At 37.2% G+C, this 23,703-nt stretch overlaps 1 protein-coding gene across 1 annotated transcript in view; it reads right to left on the bottom strand.

The window, feature by feature from the left end:
- The window catches only part of LOC306754878 (metabotropic glutamate receptor 4-like), a gene marked incomplete at both ends in the record, with an annotated part of 126,817 nt that overhangs the window by 32,615 nt on the left and 70,499 nt on the right, over positions 1–23,703 (bottom strand). The window contains 2 exons of the mRNA XM_079239004.1: positions 707–861; positions 4,021–4,156. Coding sequence (XP_079095130.1) covers positions 707–861; positions 4,021–4,156 — 291 coding nt within the window. The remainder of the gene's footprint in view (positions 1–706; positions 862–4,020; positions 4,157–23,703) is intronic.

Raw genomic sequence — 23,703 nt, 5'->3', positions numbered from 1 at the left:
TAAGTGTACTACAGTGTAAGGTAGCATTCTAAAGACCTTCTAAAGAAAAGGTTAGAGCTGGCATGTTCTCCTTGTGTATGCGTGGGTTCTATCTGTGTACTCCGGCTTCCTCCCACTGTCTAAAGACATGCATGCTGTGGTAATTGTGAGTGTGAAGGGTTGCTTGTCTCTCTGTCTTAACCTGTGAGTGGCAACTAGTTTAGGATGTCCCCTGCTTCTTGCCCAGTAACTACGAGGACAGGCCCCAGCTTCCCAGAATGGGAAGAAGTGGTATAGAATATAGAAGAAAGGATGAAGTTAAACAGTGAAACAAAAGAGAATGGTTCTTCATTATGAGATGTTTTTAGTTGTGTCACTTGCGTACAGTATAGCAGAGTATTTTGGCAATAACCCTGTTTTTTACCACACTGCCGTGCACTAATGTATGTGTGTGCACGCAATTTGGGAAGTCATGAGGTACGCCTAAAAATAAGGCCCCCTGTGTAATTCGAACCCTAAATGCGATGATTTGATAGAGAAACCAATAGTTGTTTCTTCCTCTACATGTGATAACATTTTGATTTAACTTAACATTTCACAACCTTCTCTATTTTAACAACAAAAAGGCTTAAACAAGCTTCTTGTATGTAGTAGGCAAAGACACTAAATTAAAGACTCAGCTTAAAAATAAAAGTCTTCTCATAGTGTCAGCTCATTGTGTGAATACCTTTGATGGATTGCCGTTTTGGTAGGATGGTGACTGCACCTTCTGCCATTTCTTCTTGGCTCAGTATTGGAGCAATTTTGGATCCCCAGCTGTCTGAACCAACCCAGATGAAATGGCCTGTTTGATTGGCCCTCTTAGCTGCTTGAAGGAGCCGCCTGAGACAGAGGAGAGCAATACATCATACATTGTTATAGCATGAAACTACATGATATGCACATCAAGTAATACTGGATATTAACACTTAAACCACAGTTTTATTTAAATATATATAGACCCTACATAGAATGAATGTGAGGACTTAATAGAGGAACCAATAGTTATATAGCTATATAGAAATAAGGGGGCAATGCAAGGACAATTTAAGACAAAGATGAAGCTTCTCAGAAGAACAATTTATAAGCCACCACAGATTCGCTATGTGTTATCAGCAAGGTGCTGTTGTACATCTGTGGCACAATGACTCTTTATTTTACCAGGTTTGCTGATGATGGATAAAAGTTCAAGACTTGTTTTAAAACAGGCAGGTACCTAAAAATAAATATACTATTGACCTGTACTCTGATCTGAAGGCGTTTGCCTAAAATCAGCATCAAATACGTATTGTTTTCATAAATGATTAAAATAAAATGACAAGCATTTTATTTATTCAAGAGAAACATTTTTAATTTATTTATATTTTTTTCTTCTTTTTTAACATAGCGCATACCAATTTAACATACCATGATACTTTGCATAAACTGGGTTCATTATAATAAAGTTGTTTCATTGTTGTACTTTGGTTAGCTTTATTTCATATGTAAGTTGCTTTGGATCAAAGCATCTGCGAAATGACTGTAAAATAGAATAACATAGATGGAATAGAATTTCATGATTTATATGAAAGAAGTTCTTGTTTTGTTGCCTTTTTCTTTTTTAACCTCCTTTGCTTCCCCTTGTCGTATTCTCTGCCTTAATCATTTTCACTTCTGCCTCACCTGCTCTTGTATATGTATAAGCAGTCCTCTCTCTACTAATACTTTCTTGGTCCGTCTGTCCATCCAGCCTCTGTTCTGTATTATATGGGATCGTCACCTTTATTTATCGGATAACCAACCTAGGATGCTGCCTTCTGGATTTCTATTCTTTTTCTCATTTTTGTGACCAGTTTGTTTGCTGTGTTGCTTTTTGGACTCTGGCGTTTGTTTGGAGTTGATAGTTTCCATGCATCAGCAGCATCTTCACTTTGGTCAGCGAACATTAGAGACTTTTGTTTGAATATCCTCCTGCCTCTTCTGCACTGCATTTGGGTCCTAAATGCAGCTGGTTTCACAGCAGAAAGGTGATAAGACCTTGACTTTTTTTTTTTAAAACCAATACCAGGTATTAAATACCAGTTTAACACCTATCAGAAGAGCTACATGAAGGATGACCTTTCCCCTATACCCGGTGTGTAAAACACCTGATTTGTATTACACTGAAAAAACAGTCTCCTTTTTTGCTGAACCTGTTGCAGGATCACAGGAAGGGTGTTAACCAGGTGGTGATTCCCAAGAATTGGCGTGCACTGCACATTTCTCTTAGCTAGTGTCCATGGAATATGGTCTGTAATGAAACGGCTCTCTCAAGAGCCAGCATGTTTACAGTTAGCTATTAAGGCAAGCTGCCAGGATCGGGGTTTTCTGATGATGCAGTCATCTGGAGTTGGGTGCAACAAGAGGCCTAGGTGATGGAGGGCACAGGTGACCTAGGAATACCTCACACTAAAGTCCTCGGCAGTTCCACCCACAATATATCCCAGCATTAATTACACATTCAGTACGTCATTGAAAGAAATGGTAAACTTTGCCATGTTTACTATTGGTTTGCAGACAAAATTTAGAGAGATATTGTTTCATTGTCAAAACACACAGCTCAGGGTTGATTTGACAGCAGGGGGGCGCCTGATGCCAAAATAACAGTGAGAAGAAAAGGTGTTGTTTCAAGGTTGTGGATGTGTGTCTATGTGTCGACACTGGCATGTCAGACTCCAACTTTCTTTAAGTTTTCTCACCTGAGACTAAAACAGTGTTGCTGTAAAATCTTAGAATAACCTCGCTAACACCTACCTGTAGTTGTCATAAAAGCCTGCGAACATTTTTTCTCTCATTTAAAAACTCAGGATCTTGTCTTAGTACAATTGTGTGTCAGATATACAATGTTTAGTATCAGTTCAGCCTAACCTGCGCATATTATTTATTCCTTAACTGAAAAATAAAATTAAAACATATAATGCTTTTCCATGTCCCAGGTTAGAAATGATTAGCATCAGCTGTATACCCAACATATCGTCTCTATCCGGACTGTTGACAGTTGACACATGTCAGTATTAGGCAGTATATAGATATTATAAAGAATTGTAATTGACATCAACAGGAAAGTAGTGCTGTTAGATATAATGTAAAAACCCATAGCTAGCTAACCTATAAAGATTTTTTTTTATTTCTTTGTCATAACAAAACAGAATGTTGACATAATTGTTTCATTTTATGTTGCTCCGTTAATACATCTCAGTCTGTTTTTCTTTGTGTGGCCACAGTTTTAGCTTCATTAAGCTGCTGCAGGCTCACACTGACTGAGTTCAAGGGTAGAGCAGGCATGCTGCACAGAGATCCCCCTGGCTTTCTGTAATTACTATATATCCAGACTATTACCCGTTATCAGGACCGGATTAAGTCAATGAGCACTGGGACTTCTGCCCTGGCCATCATCTAGAGACTACCCTAAATCACTGCCCACTTCCACTAGAGATGGACTACCTTACTAACTGGTTTCTGGGAAATATTTCCCCTGATGAAGCTTCAACAATGCTGCATGTGTTCATCTGCCCAACAATGGAGACTATCCTTTTTATTTTTGTATAATGAATATTTACTGAGATGTTTGTGTCCCAACAAGGAGCCGAGGTACACCGTTAACATCTCATTTGTCTTTCAGGGCAAGAGTTTAATAGATGGGGACAGCCAATAGATGCCAAGTTGGATTACAAAGCTATTAGTAGGATGAAAGGTACATTGGGGACTGGACAAAATATTAGAAACACATTTCAGCGTAATCCTGCTCAAAAGATTATAATGAAAAGATGAGTGCTGTCTTTTATGTTATTCCATTGCCAGCTGCAAATTCAGCCTCCTAAGGTCACTGCGTTTTTAATTAACAAGAAGCTTTTCAGGTTGCTGGAGTTTGTGTTCATCAAGATTAAATATTTCAAGTGTACTTTTACTTGACAGGAAAAATAATATTCAAGTGGAAAAACTGTTAAATGAATTGATGGTGGTAAATCTTCTCATGTCACTCACCTGATGTCATCCTCATTGGCGAAGATAATCACCACTCGAGCATAAGGGTTTTCACTCAGCCTGCGGATGATCTTGTCAAACTCGCCAACCCTCGGTTCTCGTGGTATTTTCACTGACTGTGAGATGCACAGACCACCTAATTAGAAGAAAGAAAACAGTTTAAATTGCAGAATCAGCTGCAGATTCATTCTGCAATTTTAAGTTTTTAAACTTGTTGCTACCTGGGGGAATGTTTTGGTGTCTAATTCCTCTTTTTTTTCATCCAGTTATCTTTAGTTCTACTGATTTTTTTTTTCATGATAGATGGACTATATTTCACAACATGAGGGATGGACAGTACAAAAACATTTCCTTGGACCACAAAAGAGAACTTGAAGACACCACAAAGATCGATTTGTTATGATTCAACCACGGTGACCATGAGAAGGCTGTTGCACTTGAAAATACTTCAAGTCTGGTTACATTTCATCTTTTTCAGTTGTTTTCAGTCATTGCATTTTTTTCTTTTTACAATCTAGTTTGTAGATTAACAGTTTGATAATATTTTATTAATAAAGGCTAGGATCAGTGTAAGGCAAAAATTAGACAATGGGACATAGTTTGTCTCATTGCCGAAGTTTGCAGAGAGAACTGGACATGATAGTAAATCTCCCTTTCATGACCCAATACAAAGCCAGAATAATGATCAATCAGGAGAGGAATAATACACTTTAGTCCAGTTCATGACAGCCCCACTTGTACTATAAATAATTTATGCGCTTGCTAGCTTGTACACTAATAAGTTGGAAAAGGACAACTGGAAATATGGAAAGAATATGGAGATTCCTATTTAAATAATGAAGTTGTATTTCTTCTCTTACAAACAGCCGCTGCCAGTTCAATCAGTGAGATGCTTCAGTCAGTGATCTACACAGTTATTCTAGCTGTAAACTCTGGACACATTTAATCATGTTTTCTTTTTCTTTGAACGCTTTATTCCACTAATCTGCTGGAGTTGCAGTGCTTCCTCTGGTCAGGAGTCGAAGACAATCATGGCTTATATTTTTTTCCCTTCTGCTGGTTAATGGATCAGCACTTCACTGGAGAAACAGATTCATTTGTCTATGATTTTTGGCCCATGTCTTGTTTTTGTCTTGTTGTGGGATATTTTTATTTGGACTTATGCAAGACTTTGTTTTATCAGCAGAGTCACAGTACACCCCTCATGGTGTACTGGTTCTCTTCTTGTGTCAGTGATATCACACAAGTCCACCGACATCCTGATATGACCTGACTACTCTTCCATTTACATCATATCTCTCTGCATGACCTTATTTTATTTTTTTAATATAAAGCATTCTGTAAAAAAAAGGTTTTTCTTGTAATGTCCCGCCTCACTGGCGTCTCCTGCACTGTTCCTGCTTGAGTTTTCCTCCTTCTCTGCAGGCAGGTGCACCCAGCGATGGCGCACCTGTACCTCATCACCTCATCACACCCTCCGGTATTAAACCAAGGTGCTGCAGCTGATCTTGGTCAGATAAGTAGCCAACAACCAACTCTGTCAGTTGCATTGAGCCCACACCTGCTTTCATTTCTTAGTTTTTCCCTCCAGTTTAATAAACCGTTTTATTGGTTGAGCCTTTGAGTCGTCCTTCGTTTTAAGTCATAACACAAATATGGCCAATACAGCTGCATGCAACATATACAGTAAATGCAAGATTCATAATCTATGTAATGGCAGCACAAAATAATGACTTTATCTGGTTTTACCGAAGAACCGATTGAGAAACATGATCTGTGACATTGTCACTGTCTTTTTTTAAGTAAGGTTGCAGCTAAAATTATTTCCAATTATTCAAGTCTTCTCATTTTCTCTTTATTAGTTTTTTGTTTAGATTGTCAAAATCTTTTGTTGATCTACCAGGGGGGAAAAAAAATCACCATTTCTGACACAAATCTTTCAGACTTTTTAGTCGTACGTTTTCTCATGAAAAATGTAACATTTAAACCCCAAGAGCAGTGTTTAAGAGATTGGAGGATTTTATCTAATCTTTTCTAATTAGCTCTTATTTTCTGCACACCTGAGACACTGAAGGTTGCAACTGGAATGGGGTGTGTTGATTGAAATGATGCAAATACTGAACAAATTGGCAAAATTATGTATTTGACGTAATTGATTATTCTGATGTGCCTTAGTTGCAAGCACAAATAATGATTTAGTAATGACTGATTATTGGCATTAACCCAAAGGAGCTTGCTTTCACATATTGCAGGTTTAGTCTTAAAAGTGTGTCATAAAAGTAAACATAAGCAAAACTAAATGTTTTATGTACCTTGTGTCCCTGGTTGTTGAGACTTTGAATCTGAAGAAGTTTATGTGTCTACCTCTCTGTGGCCCCACATGGGGAATTTAGCAACTCTGCTCTCAGAGACTCTATCAATCATTAGATTCTCTGTGTTTGCCTCACTGATATTTCAGTCCCCCATTCCCACAACATCTGCTACATGGAAGCAGAGTGCTCATCCCTTTCTTCCTTTTATTCTCTTTCCACATCATGGCAACCTGCTGCAGCCTTGCCTATCCTCCAGAGAGAATACCAAGAAAACCAGGGAATACAAAACCAGCCTCTGGGAGTTGTGCACACTAAACAAAACCCTTCATGGAGCAGTAACTCTTCCTAAGAGTTTCCTTTTTTCAGTATTTCTGACACTATTCATCTATGCATTTGTCCTCTCCTGACTGAGCATAGCATGATGACAGACATGCCCCTTGACCATAACTAAGTCCCAACTTGTCTGAGTGCTTTCCTCTACGGATTCTTTGTTTAGATCAGAAACTAATGTGGAGGATATGTTTAGGTTTGCATGTTGAAATCTTTTTCACAGATCGCTGAAGCAATGATCTACTTCTCAAAAGAAGTGTCACCCATTACATAAGGAAATAGCTTCAATACATAGTTTATTATTCTTAGCATTTTCCTGAACTAAATCAGACCCCCAAAGTTACCAGGTGAACATACAGCTTAAAGGGAAAGACAAATATAAAGCTGTACAAAATTAAGATGGTAAGAGACCCATTTATGTGGTGATTAATTATATTCATATTAAAATAAACATATTTATCTCCACACAAGTATATTTAAAGTGTTGTGGGTTGTACCTTATAACACACAGAAACAAAACAATATTTAAGTAATGTGCTATTGATTTTTATTCCCTGTAGTCTTAATTCTATATAATAGGTGATTTAACTTGTGTATTATAATGTTCCAGATGACCAATTACAGTTTCTTAAAAATTCAAAGTGTTATTCTGTTCTATCAGTCCTATCCAGGCAGGATCAGTTGAGGTATCCTATCACTTTTCGCTGCAGTTGCTGGAAAAAGTGTGTTTATTTCCCATTTAATAATTACATTTCATATGCTGAATATCTGGGCCACTTCTGAAAGCCAAAACCTGTCGCGCTCTGGAGACTGGCTTTCTCTGTTGTGCCTCTTATTGTCAGCCTCAGTGTGTGCTCTCTTATGAGCTCAGAAAGCTAATATATTCATTTCTATCGGACACCCAAACTGGAAAAACAATGCTGCCATAAACATTAAATACCCTCTGGCATTGAAGTGGATTGCTGCAGAGCTGATGTGTCTGCTTAATAGTGCTACAGAGGCAACAGAACAGTGGGTGATACAGTGGGTGGTGTCATGTTGAGGCTGACATATAAATAATATTTGTCTGATACAGACATATATTTTCTGCATCAGATTTTTTTCATGCCACACTGTAGTTTCCAATGTGATTACCTTATTTTAATTCACTATATTTGCCAACTACGAAACAGGAAAATAAACGAAAAGCCTGAGAAGGTTAAAACACTTAGCAACTTTGAAAACCTTTCCAAAAGTACTGCAGAACATGCAATATAACAAGTCTTAGACAACACTGTACATATGCAGCTGATCAGCATCAAAATACTTTCATGTTAGAGAGTACAAACTCGTATACAGTGGCTCCCTTTTGTGTGGCTCTTAGCTTTTCTGTCAGACTTTGTCCCTGATTCTCCTAAAGTAAATCTAACTGTGAACTACTAAAGTAAAGATAAGATACTTCACGCAATCCTACTTTGGAAAAAAATAATATTTCTTTAATAGCAAAAAACAATATAGAAACTGCTTTTGTCACTACAATACTCAGATCAATGCCATTTTAGGACTACTTTGGGATTAAAAAAACAAAACAAAACACCACAGATGTTCTCTTTATATGCAAACTAAATTAATTAATAATTAAATTAATTAATTAAAATCTCAATTAATAATTTCACAGCCAGTTTGAGTAGTTGTGACAGCCGTCTGTTTCGAACAGCAGTGTTCTTCACATCATTGCGCTGATGCTTCTCTATATATGGTTAAACTGAGCAGCAGTAAAGCAATGATCAGCCTCAGTGGTGTGATAACTGTGCTTTCTGTTTTACAAGTACATTAAAAAAAGTCCAAGTAGACAGGTTGAAAAATGACAGGTTGAAAAATAAATTGATAAATATAGTGTGTTGATATTCACCCTGAGATTAAGTAAATTGTATAGTTAATTTCTTCATATGTGTTCATCAGACATCATTTTGCTGAGAGAAAACAAGTGGTAATTATTTAAAACAATAATGGCACAAGTAAAGCTCTGCCTAAAGAAAACAAACAGAAGGAAGTTTATTGAACTTCAGTGATGGTTAATTGTCCAGTATAGTGTTTTGTCTTTCTTATCAAAATATAACAAGTGAGTTTAGGTGTATGAAACAATGCGAAGAGAAAAAGGGGAAAAAGTGGACTGAAATCCTCAGGCAAACTGACCCTGAACTGAAAAAGCCTTGGTGCAGTCTCCTGTTACATCTACCGCCCTGTGAAAGTGTCCTGGAGCAAAACATTAAATCTATCCCCAGTGTCCCTGAGTTGATGGTCTGTCTCTGATGCCGTGTCGTCAGCTCAGATTGCGCAACTGGCAAGTAGAAACCAGACAAGCTCCCCCCAATCAGACAAAGAAAAAAATCTTTTCTGGAATTGAAAACAAAATGTAACCTATAATTATGATAGATTGCTGTAAAATATACTGCAAATGACTAGATTGTTTCTGTTAAAATTCTGGGATGATTTAAAGGCAGCTTTTATTTGGCAACAGCACAACTGAAAGGCATGTTGGGTGAAAGACTCGGTCCAGGCAGCCGATGGTTTGACCTACTTGAATGGTTTTCATATGAGGGAGGAGAAGATGAATGTCCTCCACTCCACCTATGTATCACTGCAATTTGTCTTTATTATGCCAAGCATCTGTGTCATTTTTCACATCTGTAGCATTTATCTACTCCTTTTTGATGAAAGAGGGCTTCCTGCAGTCACTGTGTTTCTACTCTTTGGGCATTTATAGTGCCTTCACTTGAAATTAATTCCAAACACAGTTATGTGTCTAAACACATTTTCTGTGACGCTCAAACAACTTTCTAAAGACCTGCTGAATCAACTGGTTAAGATTCTTTGACTCAAAAGTCAAAGAGCTCAATGATGTAATAACACAGAAAATGACTTCTCACTGGAGTTAATGTAACCTTATTAAAACTAATTTTATATTATATTATATTATATTATATTATATTATATTATATTATATTATATTATATTATATTATATTATATTATGTAGAGAGCCAGAGACCTATATGGACTATATGTTCTCCCTGTATAGACCCATGTAGGTATAGATACTTCTCTGACATCAACAAGACAATCTTATCCAGTCCTCTGGCTCTTAAAGCTGGAGTAGGTAATGTTGAGGAGCTTGAAAGATTTGGAAGTAGCACCCTGTCTTAGTGCCTCCTCCTCTGGTTTTGCTTCTTGCGTGATCCAAGGCTTTTTTATTCGCAGCTTTTTCCACCAATGATTTTCTCTTTCTCGGCTGTTTAGCGGGTGGAAGCAAATAAACCGAACCAGGTCGGGGAAATCCTTCCTGCATTTCTCAGCCATGGTTGCCTTCCGACTTTCTTCTTCACTACTTAGTATTTTCATCCTAACACACTATTTATATGCAGGGTGTGGCTATCAGGTATGCGCTATGGGAGGTAGAGGATGGGAGCCGGAGTCAATAGAAGAAGCTTACAAAATATAAGAGATGAACAACTTCAATTCGGCCCAAACGTTTGGATTGGTCAGAGTTTTTACAGATTTACTGTAAACTGAGGGGTTTAATTATATTTCTTACATTTTTATTACATATTTATTACAAAATGCATAGACTACTATCAGGACGAGGAACCACTTCCCTCAGGGTAAAAAAATGTCTTTTAGCAAGATTACAGCTTTAATGGCTACTTTGTGTTTTTAGGATACTTTTCTGTTGGGTGTAAAAGTCCCAGTAGACCATGTCTCTGTATCAAATAAATTTGATATTTTTAACTTTTTAGCTCCAGTGTTTCTTGTTCCTCTTGGGGAATCCTCTGTGTTGGGGGCTGTGGCTGTTTGACCGGCGGAGTCGTTGTGACAAGGTCGTCCTGGCGGGGGTTGTTGGAAGGGGTTCTACACTGCAGCCATATGGCTGTGGTGTGGACCCCTGGCCTGGGCATTTCCTGTGGTTGTGTCTCTATTCCTGGGACGACTCCTGACATGGACGGATTCCCCAGATGTTGTTTCCTCGCAGCATTGTCGAGATAGATACAGAGATAGAATCCTGAAGTTAGTAGTTTTTATTTTGGCGGAAATGGTCAGGGTAAGGGTTGGGTTGTGTGTGTGTGTGTGTGTTACGTGCTTGTGTGTTTGTAAGTGTGAAACAGTTTTTTATCTTGTGAGGCACTTTGATATGCTTCTGTATGAAAAGGGCTATAAAAATAAAGTTTGATTTAATTTGATTAATGATATATTATTAAAAGATACAATGAATCATATTTCTGGTCATCTGCAGAGAACCTGACCTGACATGCCTCCTGTGAACCACGGTTTATGATACAAATTAATTTAATTCAAGCTCTTTTTTTATTGTTCAGACTTAAGTTTTGATCTGATTTTAGATCTCCTGGCTTTGTTGTGCTATTAAAAGAAATTGGAGCTGCTGATTATTTAAGTATCAAAGGAGCATAACGTGAACCAAAAAGATTGGAAGCTATTTTCCACATTGCTGTATAGTCTTTTATGATGGGTTTCAAATATAGTCATGGAGAGATGCTCTGATGTTAATGAGAAAGACGTGTGCATGCTGATGTGTGAAATTACTTAGTGTGGAAGGCAGTGATGCCCCTCCCCCCTGCCTCCCAATATGGTTTCTGTAAAAGGCGTGAACCAGTTCAGGAAAGGTATCTCCAATCAAAACAGCTACTGCAATCATTTATACTACTGGATTCATTTATCATGAAGCAGCTTACAAAATATTGTTATAATTTTTGTACTTTTATGCCACCTCAGTAGATTTGAGATGAAATACATGTAAGTAACTTACTGGGAAAGAATATATGTTTGATATTTTTCCCAAGAATGAGTTTTGGTCAAACTTATATTCTATTGGATTTATAAAGAGTCCAGAGTTATCTGGAAGGAATTGTAGAATTGTGGACACAAGGAATTTTAAAAAGATTATTCATAATTTGGGTGGAAAAAAGAAGCTGTTCACAGTTTAGACCCTGTGCAAGCCATTGCTGTTTATAAAAGTATTACATAGCTGAAGGAGTGGCATTGGTGAGTACAATATGTAGTCATTGTATACATGCTTATGCTCTGTCCAGTAGAAGAAAAGAGAAAAAAAAAGATGGGGATAATAACAAATTTATTTAGCAATTTACTCTCAAAACAAACATCCATCCACCCATTATTTAAACTGCTTAGTCCAGTCAAGGATCATGGGGAAGCTGGGATCTATCCCAGGTCGCCAGTCCATTGCCGTGACAACAAACACATTTCTCAAACCTGTAATTAAATTCTCTTATGCTGTTACATGTCTGTAGATGCCATAAACATCCAGATGATACATTTAATTATTTAGTAACTCTCCTTATAGAGTGTCTTTATAGGATTTTATTTTCTGAAACTATGACTCTGGTTCATCAGCCCTACTCATAGTAGCCTTAAGTAAAGGGCAGTTTTACTATCTTAAAGGAAAAAAGAAAAGAAAAACGGCTCATTTCCCAAATGTGAAAACCGCTGTCTATCTATCTGCTGTCATTTAGACCTAAATAGTGGTGACACTGATCCAACAAGCACGTTTATCATGTTTACACAATTTGGTCAGCAAACGTAGTTAAAATCAATCTTGTCTATATGGTACTGTATTGCAAGATTCATAGTATATCAGCTTTCTACTAAATTCTATAATTTGGAGGATATTTGGGGCTATGCAGTCTACAAAGTCTCATGTTTGTGGTCTTTGGGGCAAGAGACAATTAGCAGAACAATTTGCAATTAGCCATGGTCGATAACCTCACAAAAGACTGTACTTTATAAACTTGCAGGATAAAGTTATAATGTGGCAAAACTGTCAGAAGTCAGTTGCTCAGCAGCTCAGGGATATCTCACTGGTTTGTGCTGATCTTTTTTTTTAAGTTTTAGAGAATCTAAGGCAGACGTCTTACCGCATTGAATTTTAGGTAAATGTGTTGTTATATATTCCATCTTGTAAAGATTCATCTCATGCTGTGGCTGTTTTCTACATATAGACCCTGAATGTTAACCTTAAACATCACATTTTATGTAGATTATTACTTCATCAGGATTAGGAATGCAGTTCAATGTATGATACTATTGTTTTTTGGCTTTCTTAGCAGCACAATTCAGTTTTTTTCAGCTCAGAAGTCACTTTTCTCTCTTTCTGACATTCTCAGACAGGTTTTTAACCTACATTTTAGAAAACTAGTTCACCAGTACCTCAGGCAAATTAACGCAGAATTTAAACTTTTCATTTATTAGATTCAACATAAAGGAGCTACAACCACTGTTGCATCCTGAACTAGCTGCTAGATTCTCTCATATGGACTTCATGAGTTGAACGTTGGGACTATGTGACCAAAAAGACGATTGAACCAAGCTTGATGATTCTTCTAACTCTCTGAGAAAGTGTCTCTGAAACCTCAACGGGAGGGAGCTGTGGATATGCTCTGGCTTCCAAGTTGATGGATCAACTGAAAGTATTTGTTGGCATGGCTACCAGTCATGGTATTACATCTGTCGGCAACTCTGCTCTGATATCAGCACAGTGTAAGTCCCAGAGGGGAAATAGACCCACTCTATTTATCCCCACAGCGGAGCGGAAACTCAGGGCAGGCATGGGGGCGGCAGTGACAGAACATGTTATTTTCTACAATATCATTGGTATCCCACACTGTACCCCTGATTTGGGTCATTCTGTAAACATCCAGTTTTCCACTAGAATATGTTTTTTATGCAATAACATGATGAATTTTTGGAAAGTCTGTTTTTATGTCATTAAATGTAGGAGAAAATTGACATTAGTGATTCTAAAAAAACTAAAAAAAAAAAAAAAAAAAACTGGTTAATTACTACAATATATATTCTCTTCAAGAAGTGTTTATCTGCCAGAAATTTTCCAGAACAGCTACTTTGATTTAAAAATACTTTTTAAATGCTGTTGTTGCTATGACGATGTCACTGTTTGTGGATCACCGTGACAGACGATTATTTCAACTCTGCAGTTTAAGCACAAATGATTTGTCTGCGTCGGCAAGCCCTTAAGAAATCCAACACTGCCCTATTTTTCAGTTGCTGTGGAGTTGTCAACTGTATCAGTAGCAATGTTTTTATACATATGTGGCCATTTGACTTAAAGCTGTGCATGTGAAATATAAACAAAACGACGTCATACTAATGTCAGGAGTGTTTTTCTTTCCTTTGCCATTTGGCAAACATTTTTAAGGTGGGGGGGGTTTATTGGGTTAAGCAACTTTATTTGCTTTTTCTAAAGTACAAATTAGTTAAAGTTAAAGAAAAGCTTCTAAGCTTTGTGAAAATTTGCTTCTTTTTTTTTTTTAAACACAGAAAATGGTTTAGTTGACATGCAGGAGACTTCCTTCCTACGGTTAAAAATTCAATGAGTGGAATGTTTAAGATGAGCCTTAAATTAAAATATATTGACTCCTTTCTCTCATTTAAGAAACCAAACACTAATGGTTTAATTTAATCAGCCATAGACGCAGATAAAGAGCTTCAACCTTACAGCAGCAAAAGCACACATTGTAAAACAATGACTGAAGGCATCTCTGAACCTACATGCTTTACTGTGTTCCAGGTAATATGTCATATTCAGCTGCCAGCATGTATGTCTGACCACATGCAGTAATCTCTTTGGGTGTGTCGCTTTATCAGACTTTCACATGTGATAAATAGCTTATTTTCTTTGCTGGCATTTTTCATTGTAACCTGCTGATGCTGTCAGCAGCAAGTTCTCTGTGGTTACAGACAAAGAGACTGCACAGCAACTTGACTTAAATTCAGCTTCATCCTCTTTGAACTTATCGCCTTGTGCAGCAATGCACTGCTATCAGCCCTCCATGCTTAGAATTCTCCATTAAAGCTCTGCTCTTTACTCTGGATCCCACACCATCACAAAGAAAAACAATGAGACCCGGTCACCAAGCAGCAGTGCTCAGTAGAAGAGTCCGCACAGCAAACAAGGAACACCTGGAAGTTGTTTTTCTTCACAATGCGCACTGTTACAGATTTCATTCCCAAGGTCAGATTGTTCTGGCTTCAGCCTCTGAGAGAATATTCAGCACAATCTGAACTCTTCCACAATGCCAGTGCACGCCTGCTCACAGCACAATGAAGTGCACAACACACCCTCAGCAGATTTCACTTTCAGAGACTCCTTTGTCTCTTTTGAAAATTAAAATCTAAGTGCAGGGTTGCCATCTTGAAAGTTAAAAGCAGGTCCAGTGTTAATGAAAGTGCTTGAGTTAACATTGGGCTGATTTTTACTTGCTTGAGAGAGATCAGAATATAGGTAGGATGCAAGATGGATGCCAAATTAGCCGTTGTAGGGGGCATGTCACTGAGAATATCTGCTAAAGTTCAGTTGTGATTCTTTAAGAAAAGACTTGTAACAAAATAGAAATCAGTAATTGAATAGGTGTTTTAAATTAGCCTGTCTAAAAAAGCATGTTAAATGCAATAGTTAATTTCTATAATTGATCACATTAACATTTTTAACAGTTATAACAAAGCTGTGGCAAATATCTGACTAAACAGAAAATTAACAGCTTTTTCCAATTTTTTAAATTATTAACCAGCTTCTGATAACTTATTCTAGCCACATTAGCATTGATATTCCAGTGTGGAGAGTCTGTTTCTGATAAATCATAGGCTGTATCCGAATGTCCACCCTATTCCCTACATAGTGCCCTTTATAGTGCTCACACCAGACATGAATGTCTCCTGTCTCAGAAGGTCTCCCTGGCCGGGAGTAGCAGTTCCTGTTGTCTGTTGTCTCTTCCCCCCACACAGCAGAGGCAGATGGCTGCCTGTCCTTGAGCCGGGTTCTGCCGGAGGTTTCCTTCCTGTTAAAAGGGTTTTTTTTCCTTCCCACTGTCACCAGTGTGCTTGCTCAGGATGGGAGATTGAGGTGGAGCTTCCAACTCAATCTGTTGGTTTCCTTATATATGAATTGGCTTTTATGTTTTTGGTTTTTTTTTTCCTGTCTGTAAAGCGTCTTGAGATGGCCTTCCTGTGATTTGATGCGATATAAATAAAGTTGAATTAAATTGCATTTTTGAGGGATGTTTGAATGTCCACAGAGAGGAAAGTAGTGCACTCAAAATTACCCACAATGCATCTTGAAAAGTAGTGAGCATCGATGGTCACTAGACAAGTCAACATAGACCACAATGCATTGCGAGCAGGAGCTAAAAGTGGCACAAGTGACATCAAAGCAAATGACATAAATTGTTCATTTCATATCATTATTTGTTGAACAAATATACAACAAAGACTGAATAAAATGGAATATAAAAAAAAATTTAAATTTCACACGAGCTTGGATTGGATTTGGAATGACACGTAGTGGTTGCCGTGGTGACAGTCAGTAGTCACGTGATTGGTGACGAGGAGAAAATAACCAGCTTCGTGTACGAATCTGCAACAGAATGGGTGCACTATGTAGTGTGTTGTATGTGTGCAGTCCCATATAGTAAATGAGGTGTTAGGGAATAGTGTGGACACAGCCACAGTTTATATTGATGATATCTAATACGGAAAGGAAATCATTTCGAGATGCTCCACATAACATAACCTTACATATAACCTGAAACCACTGTGTAACCTTGTTAGTCCAGATATTCATACTGCTGTCCATGTCGGCAGATAGTTAGGACTTCCTAGTTCAAAAATGACAGCGCTGTATGATGGTGCAACACACAAAACAGATGCTAGATTAATCTATAGACATACACTACAAGCTGCTTTTACTGACCTCAGGACATCTGATGTTTAACCAAGTGAAGGGCTTGCTACTGCTGTTGAGATGATAATATGCATATTTCAGGCATAGTTTGTTATCATTAATGATTAACGAATTTGTAAACTGTGATTGTGAATAATCTGATTAAAAAATTCTCCATGTCTCTATATAAACTAAAAAGTTTCTAGCACATCATTATAACATCTAAACTGAGACATTTTTCCACAGAAAAGTTTTACACAATTATGATTTGAAATGCTGATTATTCAAAAGCAGTTATGGAACATTTTAGTGAATTAAACTTTTCAAAATCCATCTGGTCTCCTTTTTAACCCATTCTATGCCACTGAATACAGAGTTTCCAGTGTGCTTTGTCTGAGAACAACAGTGCAGCATTTGGTATTTCTGGACTGCTGCTCATCACAAATGACAAAATATTACTTCCAGAACTAAATGGGATGTAATAAATTTGCTCTAAAGTGTGCCGCACCATCAGGCTGCACCAGGTTTCACAGCACCTCCTAAGTCACAGCAGGTTCCAACAGCCTGAAGGTCCATCCATTTTGTAATAACTTCACATTCAATGTTACTGCAGGCCTCTAGACAGACAGAGGACAAACCTGTCCTTGCAGGTTACAACTTTGTCAATAATAACAAACCTCAGAGGACCATTTTGGTTGAATTGCTTTGTGCCATATTTCCTGGAGAAGGTGGTTTTGCTATTTAACTACATTTATTTCTTGTTGGACTGTCAGGAGAAAAGTTGCTTTTTTATCTTCTTATATAATGGTGAATGTTCATCTTTAATTGATGCAAGGCTGCAGTTGATTTGTCCCTTTTTTAATCTGCAATGTTTGACTATGACTATACTACATCATGAATGTTTAAAATGTATGATTCTGATGTTTACCTTGATTCATTTTCACATTGTATCTATATTGTACCTGGTTAGCATATAGCCTCTGCAGATCAGCAGCTGGCTTTCATAGAACGTTTGTAGTAGAGAGGACCTTTATCCTGGAGTAATTAGGGTTAAACAGAAAATTATTTATGAAATACTAAGTAAAGTGATTCCTCACAAACAGGAGAACATCAACCAACATGTAAATGTATAAATTCTCTAAATCTATTCTTCTCTCTTTTTAGATTATCTTAAATTAGGAATAAATAAATGAATAATTAAGAAACAATAAAAACATATTCTTCTAAGTTAATTTTATTTTACTGATAACATATACATGAAAAACTCTTTCCCAGTGCATATTCCACACTTGTCCCACAATACATGTGTTTTTTTACCCTTTTTGGCCACTTTGAAATCATTAGGCTGCAAAGTGTGAATATAAACAATATAAGGGTAACTAAAATAACCAGAATTCAGGTGAATGTACTGGGTGGAAAAAAAAAACCCTAATGTCCCTTTTAACCCTCAGATGCCATGCACAGCATTCATCAGGACTCAACAAGGCCTGAAGCAAGAGGAGCAGCTGTCTCAGCCCTGACAGGGATTTCCTGTGTTTGATACTTTGACTCAAGAGGACATGAACTCCTTAATTCCTTCCGTTCTTCCTGTGTCTCCTACCCCTTGTTTCTTTCTGTCTTTTGTGTAACTGTACATATACAAGAGTTAATGCTGAAGCTACAAATTCACTGACAGCTCGCAGCTTATTTAGTAAATGTTTTATATTCAAGTCACCGACCTTAAAGATTAATTCACTTTATATGTCATAAATGATATTCTTATTCAAATTACCAGCTTATTGAAAGCGACAATTCTCGTATATTTACCTTGTTTGCAGAATATACCAGTAATATCTTCTATTTCCTAAAGTAAATATTTACCAAAAAATCTTTTATAGACCACATTTTCTGAATTTTTCTTCTTCCTTTTTTTTTTTTAGGTTAATGAGTATTCAGATAACTTCCTCTTGACATTTTCTGTGTGACAAAGGGTGAAGTAAGCAATCCTCATTTCTAACATTTGCATAATCTCCCTGTCATCTCAGTGCTGTTGTGCACCTTCTCTGCCCTTCTTCCTTCTCCTGCGTCAGCCTTCATTTTGAGTATGAATCTGAATAATTTCAATTTTAAATAGTTGATCCAATTAATCCTATGGCTCTGTTGGCTTGTCTGTATCCACATTTAGTAGGAAAAACAAGTGTCAAAATACAAAAATGTTGTACAGATATTCAGGTTTCCATTTGATATTTCTGCTTTTATGTAAATGAATGAAGATATAAATTATTTTATTTCTATAATGTGAAAAGTGTCACATCTGGAAAAAACAAGCAAACGATAGCAATAAATTTAGGAAACGCAGTGACGGTGACGTGTCAGGTATCAGCAGATAAATGCTTTAAATTAAATATTTGCATTGTCTATCATATTCGCATCAAGTTAAATTCACTTTGCTTGTGAATAATTTCAGGAATGTCTCTTTAAGCTGATCATTTAGTCTTATTAATGTTGCATTAGTAGTTCTACTTAAAAACTTATATATGCAGAAATTAAATGTATTTTTATTTTGTTGGAACTTTTCTCAAATCTCATATGAGTTTCTCCCTCATCAGTCTGACGCACTGCTATGAAAACAGCTGAGAAACTAGAAATTCCCTCCTTCAAGGATCCACCAAGGTAGAGCAGGTGCTATGTCTGCAGCAATGACAAAGAAACTGCCAGAGTCCCCCCCCCCTTCTAGCAGCAACAGTATTTTAACAGCCATAACAACCAAGAAACTTTTACCATATGAATAATGCCCCTTAAAAACATCTGCAATAATTTTCACAAGGTGGGGAAATAATGAGTGTCGTCATCCATTATTCCAGAGGACTTTACATCCTTGTGATATCACAGGAAGCACAAGCCCCTCACAGTACAGTGAAAAAGACAAACAGTAACAAAGATTTATGTATCACTGATGGTTTATATTCCAGAAGTTAAGGAGCAAAGCCGCATACTGAAAAGCTTTTTGTAATTTTTCCTTCTTTTCCATAATGATCCTTCCACCACAATCCTGAGGGGCAGTTTGAAATACGGGAAGGACTTAAATAAAAACCCTGCCAATCTGTCCAAAAACAGCTTGGTGTCTCAAACATGACAGCTGCTACACATGATATTGTTGTGTGTTTTACAGCAATTTGCAAAACAGTTCTGATGCTAAGGCTGCTAATGCCCAAATTTAAGCTCTGACATACTTAGAAGGTATATGCAAACAGATTTCCAGATGCTGATGCATCAGAAAATTGTGATCCTGTAATTAGTTGTAGCTAATTTCTTTTTTATTATTCAGTTTAAGTTTCTGAGCTATTTCCACTGGATATGAGCCTTATAGTCACTGTCTCACTGTTGCTGTTGACAAACAATTTTATTTAAAGTAAATTATGAGAAAAAATTAAGATACATGTCTAAAAAGGATCCCTGCAGAAGAAATTTTGTTAGGCACCAAATGACTTATGCAAAGATCTTCATTGTCATTTAAAGTTGGGATCTGTAATGTTGGGGAGCTAGCAAGATGTGAAAGTAGCACCCTTGGCTTCTCCCCTTCTGGTTTTGCTCCTTGTGTGATCCAAGGCTTTTTTCCTCTCTCCGCCAAGGAGGTTATGTTTTTACCAGCATTTATCTGTTTGTGTTCAAGATAACTAAAAAGGTTAAGGACGGATTTTAATTAAAGTTTCAGGAGTTGTTGGAAATGTGAGAAGGAAGAACTGGTTTAATTTTGGTGGTGATCTGGATCACCATTTGGATCCCAGAATTTTTTTTAAAGTCCTTGGCGGAGGGTTGCGCTCTCAGTGTGCTTTTTTGGTTCACTGCTTTTTCCACCAACTATTTTTTTCTTTCTCAGCTGTTTAGCGGGAGGAGGCAAATAAACCGATCCGGGTCAGGAAATCCTTCCTGCACTTTCTCAGCCATTAAGAAGCTTACAAAATATAAGAAATGAACAACTTCAATTCGGCCCGAACGTTTTGATTGGTCAGAATTTTTACAGATTTACAGTAAACTGAGGGATCTAAATATATTTCTTATTGTTCATGATTACAAAATGTATAGACTACTATGGGGATAAGGAACAACTTCAAAGAATGTCTCTGAGCAAGATTACCTACCCCAGCTTTAAATTCTTTGAGTTGTTGCTGTATTTGCTCTTTTCCTCCACAATGGTGGAATGACCTCCCAAACTCTGTCCAATCTGATCATCCAGACAGGTTGCCAATATATTGCAGGGGTTAACACAGAGACCAATTAACATATAAAAACAAATTAAAAATATGTTTTGGGAAGCATTTGAACATAACCCCCATTTGTTTTTATGGTATTTTACCAATTTCAGTTCAGTGACTTTGGGGATATTTTCATCTGTCGTCTGAAATATTGACTTCCTCATCAGCCTGTTTCTGCTCATTGCAACACTCAAATCCATGCCTGTCTGGTTGTGGAAGTTTCTGTTTCAGAGCCACTTGAAACCCAAGTGAGCTGCGGTCAAATTGCATCAGATTGTCTTGTCAGCAGGACCTTTTCTTATCTTATCAACACTTCACAACTAAAGATCTGAGCCCAACCCTCACAATCTCCCTTACACAATAACACAGTGTGAACATATAGTTGCTTGTTCTTTAATACACGTTACAATGCTCATGCTTCATTTTATTCCCTTTTTGGCTATGCAGAACATAAGTTCCACACAATTTGAAGATGATCATATCTAGACATTGTTCAGTCCTGCCCTCTTTACACATGTAGTACACAACAGGAGATTTCTGTTTCAAAGGAGGGCTGCAGGAGTTTTGCAAAGCTAATCCTAAAAACAGTTGTTTTTAAAACTGGTCATATACAACCTAATTTTGTGCTCATGTTGGGATTGATCAGAGGATTTTGGTCTTGTCTTGTCTTGTCCTTACATCTCATCATCTCTCAGTTCTACAGCTTTTCTGAGTATCATTACCTCCGTTTTACTGACTGATGTTAGCTTTCTTCTGGTTCTACAGCAGGTGCATGATTGCTATCTGTCAAATCTCCAGACAACCACCTGCTTTATTCTTATATAACTTCAAATTGACATCACAGGGAGGCGGCAGGTTAAAGACTGCACATTGTCTCCTTCTACTGATTTGGGGCATTTGCATTTTGACATTCACCTCTGTCTGGTAATAGAAAACTGCCAAGCTCCAGTGTGCATTAGAATGACTTATGGCTGTCATCTATGCAATCTAAAATATCCTTGAGAAAAATATTAAATAACTGACCTCACTTTAACACAGTCTATCCTTAAGGCATCTCTTAAGATCACCAATGTTTTTTTTTTATTTGTGTGTAATCTGTAAATGCATTGCTCGGTTTTATCAGCTAACACCTGGTGAGACATCAAAATGAACTGTTTCTGCTCTTTTAGGATCTGCATGTAAGAAAGTTGTGTTACCTCAGTTCACCATAACTTCACAAACCTTAGGCTCTGATTTGAATTACGTGGTGGAGGATGCTGCACAGTACGCACATTGGCATGCACAGTTTAATCAGGCTCAAACAAAGCTTAGCTACAGACAAATCATTTAATTACCCCACTTTCCTTGTCTGCTTTACCAAACCATCATTGGATTAACTTTGATTTATTAACAATATATCCAGGTTTGGCCTTTTTATTTTTTTAAACCTTGTTAATTGTGACCATTCTTCTGCTGATTATTCAGATCCCAGAATGGGAACAACACATGCAGAGTGCCAAGGCTATTCAGAGCCTGACTGCATCAGCATGTATAATTGCATTGTATCATTTTTAGAATCAATAATTGCAATCTCCCTCTGATTTTAATAAAGTATTTTTTTATTTCATTTGATTTCATTCATAAGTAATTGAACTTCCAACCGTGTGGTCTGGGTGTGTTTTAACAGACTGAAAATTTTGATTCAGCTGAACAAGCATGTTCTTTTTTTTATTTTTAATAGTTTTTATTTTTCTTCTTTTTATTTCTTTTAGATTTTCCTAAAACGGAGACATACTGACAGAGTGATGTAGTGAACATTAAAATCTCATCATCTACTCTGTTGATTAGTAACATCTGTGCCCACTGCACTTGAAGTGGTATCAATATTACCTTGTGGCTGCACATACAGATGTAACACCAGTCAAATTACAACCCCAGAGAATGAGTTGAACCATCTTTTCTCTGTGCAAAGCAGTGCATTGCACAGCCTCCATGACATTCGGTGAGTGAAACTGCTGCTCACTACGGCCTTTGGCTGCTTAATGGGATGGAACATTTGGTCAGTTCTGATCTGGCTGTTTTATTATGAGAGCAGACAAGTGTTAAACCCATTTAGCAGCCAAATACCTGTGGTTCTAAATTTGACAGAACTGCCTATTTGTCATCTGTGTCTCTCACACAATCAATCAAAGCTTGGATTGGAGGAGAAAATACAGAAATTAGAGGCACTTTATTGTATAAAAAAACAGATGTGAATGATTTTTTTCCCCAGCTATTAGATTTGAAAGAACTGCAGAAATGCAGATTTTTTTGTCATCTGAATGACAGTGGAAACTTCATTGTTTGTCTCCAAATATTTCATATCTCTGGTCTTACATTTTAGCCAGGCATGTTGTTTTTTAGTTTGAGGTGGTGAAAAGAAATGACAGCAGAATTAAAGAAAGTGGTCCAACAACAAATCAGATCTGAGTCAGCTCCTTTGACATGCTTGAGAAACTGCCGACGTGCTAATGACCATTAGCTGCCACATTGAACATCTGCACAGATGGATGTTTAACCTTTTTAAAAGAATCTAAACTAGAAGCCTGTTCTGTTTGTAGTTAATCTTTTTCTTGACATCTCTTTGGTTTCTGTGACATTTGTGCATTAGACTAGGCAGGGATGAGGTTGGTGTGATTTGCATACTAAAGCCGAGGCACCAATCACACATGCCCCAGAGCACTTCTACTGTACTTCCACATCTCACTTTTATCAGATTGCAGTGTCTTCCCATCCATGCCTGATAATTTATTCCTTACACATCAGCAAAAAAATAAGTTTTTTTCATGTTCTTAGCTCACTAAGTTGGAAAAAGTCAGAGTGAACTTTTTTTTTTTTTTTTTACATTGTGTCAAAAATGATGTGTGTGCTGTTTGTGTCATTCATGAAATATGATTCTAGCTTGCTAAACAAATGTCTTGATATGCAAGGGGCTAAATTATAGGGCAGATTGATTAACACAACAATGAGAAATTGGACAATTTAATCCTCCAACTGAATCAAAACGGTCTGGGATACAGTATATTGTGTTTTTCAATACAACA

Source organism: Telmatherina bonti, assembly GCF_933228915.1.
Source record: "Telmatherina bonti genome assembly, chromosome: 4".
NCBI lineage: Eukaryota > Metazoa > Chordata > Actinopteri > Atheriniformes > Telmatherinidae > Telmatherina > Telmatherina bonti.
The sequence above is the reverse complement of the archived record's forward strand: the minus strand, read 5'-3'. Positions and strand labels throughout refer to the sequence as shown.